The 17,325-nt window shown below is 49.2% G+C and overlaps 8 protein-coding genes across 8 annotated transcripts; 5 read left to right on the top strand and 3 right to left on the bottom strand.

Annotated features, from left to right (window-relative positions):
• Positions 1–1,117: 1,117 nt before the first annotated feature.
• N7503_008297 (uncharacterized protein) lies at positions 1,118–2,162 on the top strand (the record flags this gene model as incomplete). The annotated part of the gene is made up of 2 exons (XM_057067844.1): positions 1,118–1,131; positions 1,187–2,162. The coding sequence occupies 2 exons, from the start codon at positions 1,118–1,120 to the stop codon at positions 2,160–2,162; spliced, it is 990 nt and encodes a 329-aa protein (XP_056918699.1).
• A 389-nt stretch (positions 2,163–2,551) lies between these two features.
• Positions 2,552–3,459, bottom strand: N7503_008296 (calmodulin; the record flags this gene model as incomplete). The annotated part of the gene is made up of 6 exons (XM_057067843.1): positions 2,552–2,586; positions 2,660–2,872; positions 2,935–3,060; positions 3,164–3,179; positions 3,247–3,303; positions 3,457–3,459. 6 exons carry the CDS (start codon positions 3,457–3,459, stop codon positions 2,552–2,554), a joined length of 450 nt encoding a protein of 149 aa, XP_056918698.1.
• A 2,579-nt stretch (positions 3,460–6,038) lies between these two features.
• Positions 6,039–7,376, top strand: N7503_008295 (t-SNARE syntaxin TLG2; the record flags this gene model as incomplete). Its single annotated transcript, XM_057067842.1, has 4 exons — positions 6,039–6,061; positions 6,141–6,670; positions 6,738–7,081; positions 7,137–7,376. The coding sequence occupies 4 exons, from the start codon at positions 6,039–6,041 to the stop codon at positions 7,374–7,376; spliced, it is 1,137 nt and encodes a 378-aa protein (XP_056918697.1).
• A 254-nt stretch (positions 7,377–7,630) lies between these two features.
• Positions 7,631–9,098, bottom strand: N7503_008294 (uncharacterized protein; the record flags this gene model as incomplete). Its single annotated transcript, XM_057067841.1, has 5 exons — positions 7,631–8,469; positions 8,539–8,680; positions 8,735–8,793; positions 8,844–8,935; positions 9,001–9,098. 5 exons carry the CDS (start codon positions 9,096–9,098, stop codon positions 7,631–7,633), a joined length of 1,230 nt encoding a protein of 409 aa, XP_056918696.1.
• Positions 9,099–9,461: 363 nt separating this feature from the next.
• N7503_008293 (clathrin light chain CLC1) lies at positions 9,462–10,674 on the top strand. The gene is made up of 4 exons (XM_057067840.1): positions 9,462–9,598; positions 9,668–9,882; positions 9,953–10,053; positions 10,144–10,674. Exons 1-4 carry the CDS (start codon positions 9,550–9,552, stop codon positions 10,493–10,495), a joined length of 717 nt encoding a protein of 238 aa, XP_056918695.1. The 5' UTR covers positions 9,462–9,549; the 3' UTR covers positions 10,496–10,674.
• Positions 10,675–10,727: 53 nt separating this feature from the next.
• On the bottom strand, positions 10,728–12,506 carry N7503_008292 (Hsp90 co-chaperone CDC37). Its single transcript, XM_057067839.1, has 2 exons — positions 11,459–12,506; positions 10,728–11,401 (listed from the first exon to the last, which is right to left on the bottom strand). The coding sequence occupies exons 1-2, from the start codon at positions 12,415–12,417 to the stop codon at positions 10,909–10,911; spliced, it is 1,452 nt and encodes a 483-aa protein (XP_056918694.1). The 5' UTR covers positions 12,418–12,506; the 3' UTR covers positions 10,728–10,908.
• Positions 12,507–12,861: 355 nt separating this feature from the next.
• mdr2 (ATP-binding cassette permease mdr2) lies at positions 12,862–15,362 on the top strand (the record flags this gene model as incomplete). The annotated part of the gene is made up of 3 exons (XM_057067838.1): positions 12,862–14,100; positions 14,154–14,789; positions 14,841–15,362. The coding sequence occupies 3 exons, from the start codon at positions 12,862–12,864 to the stop codon at positions 15,327–15,329; spliced, it is 2,364 nt and encodes a 787-aa protein (XP_056918693.1). The 3' UTR covers positions 15,330–15,362.
• Positions 15,363–15,760: 398 nt separating this feature from the next.
• N7503_008290 (nucleoside transmembrane transporter FUN26) lies at positions 15,761–17,182 on the top strand (the record flags this gene model as incomplete). The annotated part of the gene is made up of 2 exons (XM_057067837.1): positions 15,761–15,930; positions 16,012–17,182. 2 exons carry the CDS (start codon positions 15,761–15,763, stop codon positions 17,180–17,182), a joined length of 1,341 nt encoding a protein of 446 aa, XP_056918692.1.
• Between the last annotated feature and the right edge of the window lie 143 nt (positions 17,183–17,325).

The raw sequence follows: 17,325 nt of genomic DNA, 5'->3' as shown, positions 1-17,325 counted from the left end.
GAGCTCAGAGAAGCATTCCAAGACAGCACAGTCAAGCTTCACAGATACTTTGTGGCTTGCCTAGACCCTGCATCGGTACGGAGTATATCGTAGGATAAAGAAAGCATAGCTTGGCCTAGACCACTTTCCATGGCACAGCCCGCCTTGGCTGTCGCGTGTGCTTTATTCTGTCTGCCTAGACAGGCTAGGAGGGAAAAGCATCGTGAGGGTCCCACTTGTCCCCTGAAAGTGTCTCAGTTAGGAAGAGAGACAGCCGATCATCACAAACTTGGTTTAGCAAATTAATTGTGGCGTGGCTAACCCATGCGGGTCTGGATTTCAGAATTTGAACTGTTGTCACTATTTCCAAGGGGGAAAGAAGTGACTACATAGTCCATAGCTCAAGAGTAGAGCTATACTTCTATGGAATCAAATTCCAAGCCATTGAGCCCAAATGGTTTCCAAAAGCAATAGTCTCCGAAGGCATTGAATATAGCGCAGGTGTGTCGTATCTATTTTGGGGCCGAAACCCTTGAATGGAGCCGCGACCGCCACTGCCAGCCGTGTTTTGGCCAGCAACCCTTTAGTGGCAAAAGCACGAATTGAATTTGATGACATCGATTAAACATTGAGATCACAATGCAATGGCATTAGTAGGAAGAATCAAACCAAGAAACTATTCACATCTATGAGTTGTAACATTTTACTCTAGGAAAGACTGTTGTTGGTGACAAAAACAAAGTGTATATGTTTGCCTTGTTTGCACCTGCAACGTCTGCAATGAATCGAGCTTTGAACAATTGGTGCTCAAATCCGCGTATATCATTCAAAGCAACCTTTAAGTAAGGTCAATATACCCCCAATCTAATGCTTAAAGTAAATACTAAACAAGTCTTTAGATTCAGGTTATAAAATTTTGTTTCATCATTATCAGGCCTACATTGCTCGGTCTCCAATCTCATTCACTGGCAATGCTCCATTGATTCAAGCAACAACACCATATATACCCGGGGACCCAATATCTATCCCTCAGAGGCATCCTTATTAATATCAGCGTGTGTTCATCAAGCCGCTCTGCCTTAATCGTGATCATTCGAACATCAACCACCTGCTCAATAAGCAGGCCCGAAAACCCACCATGCCAATCACAGGGTACCCATCCCACGCATCAAGAAGTCCAAACCCTGAACTAACCTGCCTTGAAAAGTGTCTACTTCATCCCTTCACACCCGAACTCCTCAACAGCCCTGGCAACAATCACTGAGCGCCTCCGCTCCGCCTACCCAGATGAAGAACTCATCCCCTTGGGCCGCTGGGCCCTAGAACAAAAATTAATGAGAGACACTCCAAGTCTCGTCCCTGCATCAGCGAATCCCTCAGCAGGGAAGCCGCGCTATATGCAATTCCTTTCGCTAACCCATTACCCCACTCATGGCTTCATCTACACATCCGAAGCAGAAGGGAAGCCTTCCCACCCCTCACATGCACCAGCCGGTGCAAGCCCAAGCCCTGTACCGGGCTCGGTGCCCATGGTCCAATCTCAATCTTTGTCGCAGTCACAGTCGACTAGTAATAGCAATAGCTTTACCGCGTCGTCAGACTCATCGCCTATGATCATGACTGTTCTCCCTATGCCGTCTTTCGGTATGCTCTTCCATCATTTCACGTACGCGTGTCAGCCCTTCTGGGCCCATCGATTGACTGTCGCTGTGCCTAATGGTGTTATCTACGATATGGGTGATTTCCGTGTGCGATTGGGTGATGTGCGACAGACGTTCCCGACTGCGCGACCGCGTGGAACACTTATTGAGATTGAGTGGCGGGGTCCAACTGTCGTGGACTCGATTTCTTCTGCACATTTGGGTGCTCAGAGTACAGATGAGCATGAATCCGACTCTGGGATTGATGTGGACCTCTCTATTGAGGAGTCGGATGTTGATGCGGAGTATGCGGCTACTGCAGCTTTGATTCGAGAGTTTTGGGGGAGACTTGGTGTTGAGGGAGCGCGAGAGGCTATTCTTGTTCCTGGGGTTGGGGAGGAGGTTAAGGGTCGGTTGAAGAAGTGGAGGGCTGCGAAGATGAAGAATGACCAGGGTCCTGGGACTGTAGGGGAGAATGAGGCGGATGTGGATGGTGCGGATGTTGCGAGGCAATATATGGAGGTTTTGCGATTCAATCGGTAGACAGAGTCAAACAAAGATTTGAAGGTTGTTCGTCATGTACAAGACCTCTGTAGGTTGGGTGAAATCTACGCCATTACGAGATACTTCAAAGATACTGCTAAATTCCCATGGGAGGCATGCTTTACTGGAGAGGATTGGAAGTCAAAATCAAGTTCATTGCCTACATTATGATATCTCAACGCACGAAATCTTCCACCAAATCCTGCATATGTTATCTGCATTCAAGTTGCACGCTTGATCATGAATCATCCAAGCTGGAGCCTAAGAATTGGAAAGCATAGACTACAAAAGATCGGTATCGGGGGAACGGAGAAGAGAAAAAGAAACATCCTCATTGAAAATCACGACATCAGCTGAAGGTGAAACAAAAACATGGCGACATGAATAGTTTATTTTTGCATCATGAGCTGGACGAACTCGTTGTCTGGTATGAATTAGCATATAAATCCCCTGTAGAATGACCGGAATCTTGGTCTGAATAGACTGGGGCAACGAACAGTCAATTCGGCCATCACCGTCCTGATCCGCCTCACGGATCATCTCATCGACCTCATCGTCAGTGAGCTTCTCGCCGATGGAAGTCATAACGTGGCGCAGCTCAGCAGCAGAGATGAAGCCGTTGTTGTCGCGATCGAACACCTTGAACGCCTCACGGATCTCCTCCTCGGAGTCGGTATCCTTCATCTTACGGGCCATCATGGTGAGGAACTCTGTCACATGTCAATATGGATTCAGGCTGGAGGTTTTCGATATTCGGTGGGAGGGACCGTACCAGGGAAATCAATGGTGCCGTTGTTGTCGGCATCGACCTCGTTGATCATGTCCTGCAACTCAGACTCAGAGGGGTTCTGGCCGAGCGAGCGCATGACGGTGCCCAACTCCTTGGTGGTGATTTGTCCTATTCAATTCATTCGTCTCAGTCATTTGTTCGCGTAAAGGGCACCGTATTGTCGTATTGTCGTATTATTGGGTGTGAAGGTATTGCAGACGGTCGCACTCACCATCGCCATCCTTGTCCTATTACGGGAAAGCAATTAGGTTCCGGTCCAGGCAGCAGTCGTCAATCGCGGATTAAGTTACTCACAAACAGGGAGAATGCCTCCTTGTACTCGGAAACTTGCTCTTCGGTCAGAGAATCAGCCTATACACGGTGCGATGTCGCGATCAGTCACGGTATCTTAAATGGCTGTTATCTCACTGCCCCGCAAAGCGGGGATTTTTCACCAACCCATCCAGTTTAGATAGGAGGGAAGGGAAGTGAGATATTAAATAGTATAGCGGTTTGAAATCATACCATGGTGAAAATGTGGTGGGAAAATGAGGAATGTAGAAAGGTTGGAGGGGGGGTGAAGGTGGGGAGAGAAGAAGTTAAGGGGAAGGTTGCCAGCCTTACGAGCGAGGTACATCGTACCGTACACAAAAATAGTGTGCCTGATAAGTACACCAGTCAGGACCCTGTATCCATTGGGCGGTCAGCACCGAAACGGGCAGAAAACAATAACAGTGAAATGTTTAGATTTAGCAGGGCTGAAACTCTCTTCTCAGCTGAAATGTGCTGTGGGCCTTTGACATCTGCAGACGGCTCCAATGGAGCCTACCAATTTGACAGGCTAACTCTGCCTAGACTTGGTCAGAAGGCAAATGCTTGGCGTCCGGGTGGACCACCGTAAGCTAGAAAGAAAGCTTGTACCGCTACTGATTGCCTCCTCAAAGCTCCTTATGGTGTAATCCTCAACCCCGCACTTCACGGGCAAGGTTACTCCGGTAGAACAGGGATCTATCGGTTAGGGCACAAGGGAAGGTGAATATAACCGATCACTCGAGCTACATACAAAACCGTAAACCCACACGTACATCTTACAGGTGGTTAGATAATGCATAAGGCTGAGTTGAAACGACTAGGGCATGAAAAGCAATTCGGATTGGATCCACTACAAACCAGCCTTGGAACTATACACTCTCTGTGTTGTAATTTTGAGGCAAAATGTTCGCTAAATATATGTGTATTACATATAACATTCCCATGTGTTTGGAACGAGCTGTTAATATCAATCTGGGGACATGATCATCACGGTACATCATACCAAACCATGTACGAAGAACTACATAAGTGGCGTTTCCAAAGCATGGTCAGGTGGCTTTGTCTGAAACTTCTGTCGCCAGGTTTCACGCCATGCTTGCGGTAGATTATTGGGGTAATAGAACAATGCATCAGCCTTATCATCCCCGCCCCTCCTGACCTAGCATCCGCACTTTAGATAAGGCCCGGGCCCATGCTATTTAACTTTCTCTTATACTGCTTCATAACTGGATGGGGGCTTCTTCCATCCCAATAGTTCGGATAATATATCTTATATCGTCCACCTTGACATCCAAGGCCCCTCTATCTGATGATGATCATAGATCGGGCGGACCAGATGGATGCTGATAGATACGACATATCCTCATGTCAACGACGTCGTATCGGCCCAAGGAGATTAGCTAAGTAACAGCTGGTTGATCTTCTGAGAGGCAAAACCATGGTCATAGTAACACCTCTACTATCATGGTTAGCACTAGGAAATCGAATGTTATGTATATCTATGATAACACAGCAGCCAGTCTTTGAATATACTAGGCTAGTAGAAATATAGACTACGTGTCTACCAAATGCAGTAAAACGACTCATAGAGACAGACAGCACCTATTTAGACGCCTTAATATGTATATCGATCTAATCACCTAGACATTCATTTCTTATTACAGCACTTTAGTTATACTATAACGCTTCAGTTCATGCTCCGTCGCCTCCTCTTCATTTAAAAAACTTTTTCATCATCAAAATTTCTTCCGTAAGGAGTTCTCTCATCTTACGAACAAATTATTCACTAATATGAAACCTAGTACAATAATGACGACAAACATTTTAACGTGCACTAATATGGCTACATACAGCCTGCCTCTGGTATTATAGGTGATTCATCTTCTTAAGATGAAATCATTCTCACTTTCAAATTGCTCTTCCTACCTAAACTAGGCCATATGATCAGTCGCAAGGGCCAGCTGCTACTGAACAACTCATCACCATCACTACTTTACTCTCCACCCGCTGAATTAACGACGAAGTCATATTACAGAGGATTTCGAGTAAGCTAGTCCAAAAATCCAGCTAGACTGGAGCTCCTTCACGGTGGAGGAAATGCAGCAGCATTTAGATCTTCCTAACATGAAGGGCACCTCGTACGATACTATAAACTGCCTAGGGAGTGTGAGTATTCCGAATTTCTATTACACTTTGTTCAAAGGGCTCGTGTATGATTAACTAAGCATAAAGGGTATAGGAGGAATTTCTGCACATGCAGTCTTATCTTTAGGTAGTTATTTTGAGTCGTTAATGGCCCCATACTTTTAAGCAAGAATTGAAGGACCGATTGGGGGGTTCAATAAGACCATATGGTGTTCATTAATCTGCAATGATCAAACGAGTAGGAGCTTCAGAAGTATGTAACAACAAATGGGGATTCAATCAAGTGGGCGTATTACAGGTATAGACTTGGCAAACTTCCAATTACAATCACGTAGCAGGGTCAGTCAATTACATCTACGATTTATATTCGCGTTTGATCAGATTCACAGAAACAATACTAAGTGTGAAGGAGGGTATCTCAAAAATAGCACAACGTACTCCCTAAGTGGGGCTGCGCCCTGGAGACTGGGCGAATTGCCGGCCTCACAGTGGAGAGAGCTTCCCGGGACCGTCAACTCCGCTGCAACATACACCCAGCACCAATACCATCCTCAGGAACATACACTAATTCTCGACGACTGATCATGAACTCCGCAATTACACCGCTTTCACCATAATCTACACGCGACATCCCCGTAACCCCAGCCACGATGTGGCGGGATCGAACCAACCTGTATGCCTACCCCCTCCCAAACCAGCTACGTCAACCGCCGCGGAAACACAAGACTAACCAACTGCGCCCGTCGCAACAGCTACATCTCCTACCGCCAATCCTTCGCACATCACCCGGCCAAGAAACCGCGTTTCGCAGCCCCCTCCAATGGCTTTGACTCACCCTCCCAGCCGGAGGAAAGCCGGCGACTGATCTCCGAGACAGGTGGCTTCGAAGAAGATGGCGACATGGTTATCGAGATGGACCTACTGCCTCCACGCTGGGTGGACATTCAGGAAGAAGTCTCGGAGTACCTGGCAGATATCGCGCAGAAGGCTGCGGAGCTAGATAAACTACACCAGAAGCATTTGCTTCCTGGGTTCGGAGATGAGGATCTCCGAAGACAAGACGAGGGTTTGATTGAGCGGTTGACGCAAGAGGTCACGCGCAGCTTCCACGACTGCCAGAAAGCCATCAATAGGATCGAGAGGATGGTCCTCGAGTCCAAAGAGCATGGCGGCGTGACCAGTGGTGAGGAGACCATGGCCAAGAACATTCAGATCTCTTTGGCTTCGAGGGTCCAGGAGGCGAGTGCGAGGTTTCGGAAGAAGCAGAGCACATATTTGAGAAGTATGACTTGTTCCCGTCTTGCTTTCATTGTGCGCACGTGAAACTAATTCGCATACTCTGTTCGCAGAATTACGAGATATAGAGGGCTTTGCTACGCCGTTCGATCGTGCTCCGACCCCCGTTCAGAACCCGTACACCGATCCTTCCCTGATGGAGTCCGATGCCGACAAGACCTTCTCACAGACTATGCTGATGCAGACGCAACAACGGGCGACGGGCCAGAATGATGCGGTTATTGCGCAGCGCGAGCGTGAGATCAACGATATTGCAAAGGGGATTATTGAGCTTTCGGATATCTTCCGTGAACTGCAGACTATGGTCATCGACCAAGGCACTATGCTCGATCGCATTGATTATAACGTTGAGAGAATGGGGACCGAAGTCAGGGGTGCTGAGAAAGAACTTAAAGTGGTATGTTATTTACTTTAACAAGCTGACAGTGCAAATGGCTGACTGATATTTCCAGGCTACAAACTATCAACGCCGAACCACCAAACGCAAGGTCATGATTCTGCTAGCCCTGGTGGTGGTAGGACTGATCATTATTCTGGTCGTGAAACCGAAAAATCACGGCTCACCACCACCACCACCTGCTGATGAATCATCTAATAATATTCGGTCAGTCTTGGCAACGCGAGAAAGGCGACATCCCTCGTCGAGTCGGTTTGGTCGAGATCGCTGGATGGATCCAGACATACTTCGATAATGGTCTTTACATCCTGTGCAAATAATTCGAATTAGCAATTAGCGGGAAGGTCATTAGAATGTATTTCTAAATGTTTCCATTAAGACAGGCTAAATCTGAATAGAAATAGAGAACCGTTCAAGAAGTATGTAAGTGTATTGACCGAAATTCAAATAGTATTGACATGTGTCGTAGATGGACCTATGAAAACAGGTGATGAATAGCTATCGGACAGAATGAAGAGGAGAGCTCCTGGATCAACAGTTACCCCCAAATTACTGCTTCCCTTGCTGTGCAATCAGGGCGGCAACATCGACATCAAGATCCCCAGCCGCAAACTGGGTGTAGTCATCCTCTCCATGGGTCACTTTGCGCCGTTTTGCCCCCGCCCCGTTTGCGCTTAGATCAAAATCATTACCCCCTGGGGAGAGTTCAGCCGGGTCTAGTGGGAGTCCACTGTCTGGTCCCATATCAGGAATGACCAGTCCATCGGAGAGCTCCATTTGCGGCTCCTCGGTGAAAGGACCATGGCTAGTTTGCTGTTGCTCAGGCTTGGGTGACCCGACAGGCGTTAACGCTTCAACAGAGGGAGGGGTCAGAGCCTCAGCCTCGGGACGAGGGACCTCCCCTTCATAGTAATGGGAACCCGAGGTGGCGGGGGTCATGTTTAGCATTATGGCATCCTCGACTTCACGCTTTTTCGAATCCGTCTGGGTCTTTCTCTCTGAGAGCTGCGCCACCAATGTCTCCTCTTTGGCCAGTTCAGACCGGTTGTTTGCAAGAAGTTTCTCGAGCCCGTCGATCAATGCACGCCGGGACTTGATGACCTCCGAGACAGAGCTCTCGGCGTTGGCGAGGGATTTGAGGAGCTGGCTCAGACGCGCAGCATGCACCGGAGGAGTAGGCTGTGGCTCCTTGTTATCATGCATCTTGCTGTATTCGGAATCGGCATTTGCGGCAGAAGTGGTGGAGGTGATAGCAGCCTTGTTAAGGGCGACTTGCAATGGAATCAGTGGCTGGATTTCGGTGGGAGCAGAACCGGCGGAGGGTTCCTTGTTGAAGAGTGAGCCGCCGAGGGGCTGTTTCTTGGTAGTAGAGCGAGTTTTGTCGATTTCTAGAAGCAAAACTACGTTAGAAGAACTGGCGCAAGAAGCCGGAGCGGCGTCCGACAGAGCTAGCTTACCGTTCAAACGGGCATCCACCGCATCTAGGATGGGTCCCTCGAAAACATTGCGTGCTCTCCACACCTCCACAACACGGCGGAGCTTCTGCTGAATATCATTCGAAGAACCCCTGTAGGCGGTTGCTGTGGCCTCCGCGACGATCTGAGTCCAGGTTAGTCCGGGAGTTCATGTAGGAAATTATGTTCGATGACTGACTGGCGCAAAGGCTGTAAGAAACTCTTCTCTACCTCGAGCCTTTGATTGTTGGGAGACCTCTGTACGTATATTAGTCGATGAAGATGAGACTTGGTGGGTCGTTTTGTACCGTTGGCTAGGTAAACCAGATTGAGGCGCTTGACGGGCTGAGAGTCACGGATCTTCTGCAGCCAGATCTGTGCGGTCTTATCGGCATGCCGTCTACATAAACAAACGCAGATCAGTATGTTTCTCCAGCAGGGACACATGCTGTGTTGTTGTCATACCTATGGAACATGACCCACTGGGCAACAGTGACAATACTCTCTTGAGTCTCATTCAGGGCAGAAAGCTTTGCCTTGACAGCATCGTCTGTGTATGCCATTGTTGCAAAGAGTTACACTGGGTCCTTGAGAGAATGAGAGTAGCTAGAGAAGAGTTGGGCCGTTGGGAGATTGAGTCGCGACAGTGGCGGACCGGACCAAATAGCGATGCGCGGTACAAACCGAGAGCAATTGAGACTCGTGGAAGTGACAGGAAGGATAATCAATAGAAACAATGTCGTTCGAGCAAACAAAAGCAGGCAATCGTCAGCACTGTGAATACGGTTCTCCTTTGCGCAATCGTCAGCATAACAAGAAAATGTGAGTGAAACAGCTCTTTATTCCAGTAACAACCTAAGCTTACTGACCGCCTTGGTAGAGTACGGGGTTCCGAGCGCTTCGCCGACAACCTGTCAACTTACCTACTTCAAACTCTCATATTCTCTTCAACTGGTTTTACAATTTGCTTCCTTTTCATACATTGTAAAACTCACTCCCTGAATCACCCACAAAATGACCGACAAAGACCTTCCCGGATTCCCTGCACTGGAAGGGTTTGATGGTATGTCTATCCACTGCACCCGGTGCCTGACCCCATACGTGTAAACAGTGCTAATCTCCTCATGTCTAGCCCCATCCGGAACTGCTGACATCGAGGAAACCGATGGTCTTGACTTCGCGCAGCGTGAGGCCAACGCGGGCCTGGCCGGCGATTTTTCGGGGCAGGTCCCAACCAATGCCGATGACGACGATGACCTACTAGGTGGTGTCAATAGCGAACACGCTCAGCAAGTAGCCAAATTCGAGGGTTCTTTCCCCGGCGAGGACACATATGCACAGAATGAGGTATGGCTTGGAGAATTGTGGTGCATGACTGCCAAGGTTGGAGTTGCGCTGACATGACGGTGTTATCTAGAACGTCGCCCCTGGAGGTACAATTACCGGCTCCGGTTCCCCATTCCCCCCGACTGGATACCAAAGCCCACCTCAGCCCGACGACGAAGGCGATGCTGTTCGGTAGGTTGAATTGGCCCCACCACGGCAAGCGGGCGCATGACGTCTGCAGCCTGTATCACCAAGCTGACCATTGGATGTTTAAACAAATAGTGAATGGCGTGAGAAGCGCGACGCTGAGATTGCCCGCCGCGCGGAGGTATCAGCCGAGAAGAAGGAGGCTACCGTGCAGAAGGCTCGCGAGAACATTGACGATTTCTACGTTTCCTACAACAACAAGGCCGAAAAGCACCGTGCCCAGACCAAAGCTGAGGCTGAGCAGTTCAAGAACAGCCGCGAGGACACCTCTGCTGGTGGTACCAGCTGGGAGCGCATTGCCAAGCTGGTTGATGTGTCTGGAAAGGGCAACACTGGTGGTGCCAGTGGCTCTGGCAAGGAGCGCTTCCGTGAGCTGTTGATCGATTTGCGGAAAGACCAGGAGGCTCCGGGCGCCAGCGGGATCTAGGCTGCTTCATTTTTGTTTCATTTCAGTTCACCAAGAGCAATAAGCGAGGGACCATGGGTACAGGGGTTGCTTCGGGGCTAGGCAGCGAGTGCTACTTTTCATCCACACCCCGGCGCTTGCGAGGTATTTGGTTCCCTGTTTCTTAGCTTACACACATTATCTGGAGAGGTTTATTTTTTTTTCCCTACTATGTTTCCTATTTCCTTTTTCTCTCCATGCAGCGACGCCTTCAGGGGAATTTGTGTAATTTAAGTATTTCAGACTGATGGCATCGTTAATACCAAGGTTTTTCTTTTATGATGCCCATGGCTATATTAAACATAGATGAATTCAGAAAGGCAATACAGTTGATCAATGGCAGACCAGCGCACTCATTCATGCCATCCCGAGTAATTAGTGACTTTTTGGGGAGTTCAATCCAGCTCTGTAATGTCACCAGCAGGCTCTCCGACCTCCTCCAGCTTACCCTCAGCCTCAAGCTCCGCCAGCTTCTTCTTGCCCTCTTCGGTGGTACCATCGATGATACCCTCTTCCATACTGAGCATGCCACTCTCACCCAGCTGCTCGACAACCACTTCGGCTTCTTCCACGGACATTTTACCAAGGACCTTGTTCACCTCGTCCAGAGACTCCGATTCCAGTGCCTTTTGCAGCTCTGGGGAGAAGGCATCGAAGATCTTGCGGGCCTCAATCTCAATAGGCTCCTGACTGTTTGGTTGAGGGAGGTTGATGGTAATCTTTGTGTTGGGATCAACAGCATGCAGCTGAATCTGCTCGACACCCGCGGGGTCGTTGGAGGCAGAGCCATCCTTGCTCAGCTCAGCAGCGCGGCTCTTAATACGGTGGTATGTTTCGTTGACGTCGTTGCTGAACAACCCTGATGCACGGTGGTCCTTGGTTGTAATGCTGCAAAGATACTTTGTTAGTTAAATTCGCGGAATTACTGTACCTGAAGTAACGTACCGGTTGAAGAAGAGCTTAATGCCATCTGGACCCAGAGAGCGGCAATACTGCAGAAGTAGAGCCTGGTGAACACACTGCCGAGCATAGTCTTCTTGGCCCTTCATTTGACTGTTGAATGCCTCGACAAGCAGGCCATCAGTCTCTTTCTCGGCGATAATCTGGGGGTGCGCGCTGATGAATTGGAGATAGGCAGCATAGTCATTGGGACGGAGACGGGCAAACTTCTTTCCAAGTTCACTAATCTCGACATCGGCGGGGTCATCATCGTCGTCGTTCTCGGCTGCGCTACCGGAGGGCTGGCTGCCCGCACCGGGGTTCAGCAGCTGAACCTCAGTGGACTTGGATGGGCCAGCTTGTGATTTATCAGTGGCCTTGGCGACATGAGATGCGTTGAAACCATCGTGCAATTTATCACTGGTAATCTTGCTGCCCTCTTCCTTCTCAAGCGCCGCGAGCTTCGTCAACAATTCATTCTGCAGATTCTGCACCTTGGTCTGGTGACCCTCAACGCCCTTGATGTATGCATCAATCATATTATCGGGTTTCGAATCCTCAAACTCCTTCTTCACCATGTCTAGCAGCGAGCTCATCATCTGGGAGTATTTGGGCTGCTCCTTCTCGTGCGTGTAGACGCCCTCTGGTGGTGGCGGGGCCTGATCGTCTGCGGGGTTGCTAGCAAACTCCATGATCGTCTGGAAAATAGGCTGCTCGGGGGAAGTATTGGTGCCCTCGTGCTTCTTGAGAGCGGAGAGGAGCTTGTCGATGCGCAAGAGGAGGCCATCGTTGATAATGCGCTCGTACTTCAAGGTCTTAATATCATGGCGGCGCTGTTCTCGTTGCTGGTGGATCTGGTTCTGCTTGGCTCTAATAAACGAGCGCTTGTCAACATTGGGGTGAACTTCAATGTCCGAATCATCGGACAGCTCGAGAGCATCCCATTTGCTGTAATCAACAACCATCTTGGCGGGCAGTGAATTTGGGTTGGGTGAGGCGGGGTATGAATGTGGCGTAAGATAGTAGAAAGAGTTATAGAATAAAAGTACTTGGGATAAAACCAATCACAGATATCTCAGAACACAGTATGTACTGTAGAAGAGATATGCGACTAGTCCTGCAGGTACACGAGAACTAATATAATCAAAACTAAAACATCCAAAAGCATCTACAGCTCTCGATTAGCTTCGATGGGCGGTGAGGGATTCTGCCGATCAGACTTGCCGACAACGGGGGTTTGCGATCTTACATCTCCACATGCTTTCGGGGAATGCTCTCAATGGTCATGGACCGTGCGGAATTGCTGTTTCTTCCATGAAAAGTACAAATAATGGCCTCACCTGTTTCCTTCCAGTAACTCCCCACTCTGCTATCCTGCTGAGAGTTTGACATTACTGCTACTCCAAAAGATGCGCGGTCTCCGGCTGCCGGCCTGGGCTCCGGGCGTCAGCCCTCGGTCGGTTTTGAGACCTCAGAGCGCTGTACTCCGAGACCTGCTTCCCCAGTCAAATCGACCTTCCCTACGATCGGTTGGCTTCACTCATATCAGCCGACCTTATTCGACTCCCTCCGAAGGTCTTCGCGACAGGTCCGGTCGTCTTTTCCGGTCGGCCGAGACACCCCTGTTAATTCACCAAAATGGCCTCCAATATACCCCGTCGACGTCCAGTATGATTTCACAAACTCGACCCTTCTGCTCTACCCGTCGGCTCCTTGAAGAAAAAGCGCCAGTGCCATCCACTTCCACGAATTCTGCCAGCCGTCCCGTTCCGGAAAAGGAAGAAGATGATTTGGACAAAGGATTTGAGCTCTCGGAACGAGCAGCACAAGCCGCACAAGTCAATCTGAGTGCTAGGCTGGCTAAAGAGGGTGCTCCGGGCAAGAAATCAGGTGCCTCTGAGATTTGGCGACTGTTGAAGGTTGCGCAGCCCGAATCTAAGAAGCTCGGACTTGCATTCTTCTTTTTGCTAATCTCTTCGGGTATTACGATGTCGATTCCCTTATCGATTGGAAAGATCATGGATACGGCTACCAAGAGCGTGACAGAAGGTGGTGGTGAGCTTTTTGGCTTGAGCATGCCGATGTTCTACAGCGCTCTAGCCGGTGTACTGGTCATTGGCGCCGCCGCCAACTATGGCCGTATCATCATCCTTCGCATCGTTGGTGAGCGCATCGTCTCTAGACTTCGTTCTAAGCTTTTCCGTCAAACTTTTATCCAAGACGCCGAGTTCTTTGATGCCAACCGCGTTGGTGATCTGATTTCTCGACTGGGCTCCGACACCATCATTGTCGGTAAGAGTATCACCCAGAATTTGTCTGACGGACTACGTGCCGCCGTAAGCGGTGCAGCAGGCTTCAGTCTGATGGCCTACACCAGCCTGAAGTTGTCCAGTATCTTGTTCTTGTTGCTTCCGCCAATCGGTCTGGGTGCTCTCTTCTATGGTCGCGCCATTCGGAACCTCAGTCGACAGATGCAGAAGAACCTGGGTACGTTGACCAAGATTGCGGAGGAACGTCTGGGTAATGTAAAGACAAGTCAGTCCTTTGCAGGCGAAATCATTGAGGTGAATCGCTACAACAAACAAGTCCGCAAGATATTCCAAACCGGCAAGCGAGAGTCTCTGATCAGTGCAGCTTTCTTCAGCTCGGTAAGCACTTAGGTCTATATCAATTCTTCAGCGTTTTTGCTAATGATCGTTAGACGGGACTTATGGGTAACATGACGGTGCTGTGTCTTCTCTACGTTGGAGGTGGAATGGTCCAATCTGGAGCCATCACCATCGGAGAGTTGACCTCTTTCCTAATGTATACAGCGTACGCTGGCTCCAGCATGATTGGCCTTTCCAGTTTCTATTCTGAGCTCATGAAAGGTGTCGGTGCCGCAAGCCGACTCTTCGAGCTCCAGGATCGAAACCCGACCATCCATCCGACCAAGGGCAGGAGAGTGGAGTCCGCACGTGGGCCTATCCGCTTTGAGAATGTCACCTTCAGCTATCCCACTCGTCCTGCAGTGACCATTTTCAAGAATCTGGACTTCGAGATTCCGCAAGGAACTAATGTTGCTATCGTCGGACCTTCTGGAGGTGGCAAGTCAACCATTGCGTCCCTTCTACTCCGTTTCTACAGCCCTACTGCTGGTAGAGTTTTGATCAATGGCACGGACATCAGTGGGATGAACGCCAAGTCTCTTCGACGAAAGGTTGGCGTTGTATCCCAAGAACCTGTTCTTTTCTCTGGTACTATTGCGGACAACATTGCATACGGCCTGCCAGATGCGCCCCGATCAGAGATCGTTGCTGCGGCCCGCAAGGCCAATTGCCAGTTCATCAGTGACTTCGTGAGTACCAAGCCGGATATTTATTTCCTACAAATACTAATAATACGATAGCCCGATGGCCTTGATACGCATGTTGGAGCCCGCGGTGCGCAATTGTCCGGTGGACAGAAGCAGCGCATTGCTATTGCCCGCGCGCTAATCAAGAACCCCGATATTCTGATTCTCGACGAGGCTACGTCGGCGCTCGACGCCGAGTCGGAGACCCTAGTCAACAGTGCATTGGCCGCTTTGCTACGGGGCAACAACACGACCATCAGTATTGCTCACCGTCTTTCCACAATCAAACGCTCTGACACGATCATTGTCCTTGGACCCGATGGCACAGTCGCCGAGCAAGGCTCATACACAGAGCTTAGCGCCCGCCCAGATGGAGCTTTCACCAAGCTGATGGAGTGGCAAATGAGTGGTGGGGAAGCCACTCAGTCTCCCAAACGGGCTGTAGAACCCGAAGAGCTTTGGGAACTACAGAGGGAGACTGAGGCGGAGCCAGAAGTGTCGGACGAGGAAATTGTTGAACAGCCGCCCCACAAAAAGGATTAGACAAAGGGCTCTCTTATTTCATTTTCTCCTCTCATATTCATCTAGCGGAGTCCGGTGAGGGCTTGTAAGTCTTGCATACACTCAACTGTTTGAGAACTCTCCCTTCTCATACATCACTTTTTTTTTCTTTGGGCTCTTTGTTTTTGGCGATAGATACTATACGAACCTGCAACTATGTATAAACAATCAATATACTGGACTACACCACTTCAACTTTACCTCATTTTTGAGTATGTGTGACCATGCGTACCACATGGTCATAGTCATTTGCGCCCGCATTCTTTTCTCCACTTTCGGTCACGTGGACCCGTCCGAGGTCCCCGCTGATTCATCCGAGCTGTAACATCCCCTCACGAGCTCTCCTACAAGATCACTGTGCTTTCTGCGCTTCAAATCCTGTTCGGACGAACAGGTAAATCCGAATCTCAGTCATGGAGCGAGCCCGCAGAGTCATATCAGACTCCGTAGCATACGAACCTCTGGAAGACTCCGTGGACGACGATACTAATCCGGAACACTCTCAGTCCCAGCCGCGGTCTCGCTTTTCGCGGCTTGAATATGGCGTTTTCTTTCTTTTGGGAGTAAGCATGCTATGGGCATGGTAAGTCAAATCCAGGGGATCATTTTCGCACAGCGCGGAACCCCCGATAAGCTCGTGGAATTAACCTTCGTAATATGATAGGAACATGTTATTAGCTGCTGCACCTTATTTTCACCAACGCTTCGAGTCGAATGAGTGGACTGCGACACATTACCAACCCTCCATCATGTCTGTCTCGACGGTCACGAATCTTATTTCGGCATATACTCTCGCCAGAGTGCAGAAGAATGTCTCTTACCCATGGCGCGTGACGCTAGCGCTATTGATGAATTGCTTTTTCTTCACTCTCCTTGCAATTTCCACAATCACATTTGAAGGCGTTTCGGCCAAGGGATACTTTGCCTTCCTGATGGTGATGGTATGGGGTGCCAGCTTGGCTACGGGTATCAATCAGAATGGAGTCTTTGCATACGTTTCGAGCTTTGGCAGGGAAGAATATACGCAAGCAATTATGAGTGGCCAAGGTGTGGCGGGTGTGTTACCTTGCATTGTCCAGATTATCTCTGTCTTGGTAGTACCCAGAAAAGCCAAGGGTGATCACGGGTCTCAGGCATTGTCACCGAAGTCTGCCTTCGGCTACTTCATGACTGCCACTGGTGTATCAGTGCTGACATTACTGGCTTTTCTCTATCTTCTCCGAACTCGTCCTGATCTGCAGATTAAGTCTACGGAGGAAGAAAATGCAGCTCTAGTCGACGATGACCGTGTGCATGATAAAACCGTGAGTTTGTGGACACTCTTCAAAAAGCTTCGATACCTGGCCATTGCAGTTTTTCTATGCTTCACAGTCACCATGCTGGCATTCCCGGTTTATACTTCAACAATCTTCTCGGTCAATGATCCTGAGAAATCACGGATATTCGATCCGTCCGTCTTCATTCCATTGGCATTCTTGTTCTGGAATGTAGGGGACCTTCTTGGAAGGTTGCTCGTGGTTGTCCCTGGGCTATCTCTTGGTCATCGCCCGTGGGTCGCCTTTGTTTTCTCCGTTGCACGCGTCGGGTTTATCCCGCTTTATCTGTTCTGCAACGTGAAAGGCAATGGGGCTCTTGTCTCGAGCGACTTTTTCTATCTTTTCATTGTGCAACTTCTCTTCGGAATTACAAATGGGTATTTGGTTTCTAGCTGCATGATGGGTGCAGGCCACTGGGTGTCTCCTCACGAGCGGGAAGCCGCAGGTGGATTTATGAGCATGATGCTGGTCGGTGGTTTGACTGCTGGTAGCTTATTGAGCTTCTTGGTGGCCAATTAATCATCGCTCCGGTTTTTCATATCTTTCAGTCTGTTGGTTTCTCATGCCCAGGTGGTGTTTAATGACTTACGATACTATATTTCGGTTTTAGAACTAGTGCATATTACATACAATATATTTGATGTCATTTCATCCTTAATCTT

The sequence above is a fragment of the Penicillium pulvis genome, assembly GCF_028828015.1.
Source record: "Penicillium pulvis strain IBT 33274 chromosome Unknown contig_7_segment1_segment0, whole genome shotgun sequence".
Classification (NCBI taxonomy): domain Eukaryota; kingdom Fungi; phylum Ascomycota; class Eurotiomycetes; order Eurotiales; family Aspergillaceae; genus Penicillium; species Penicillium pulvis.
This window is presented reverse-complemented; position numbering and strand designations above follow the sequence as displayed.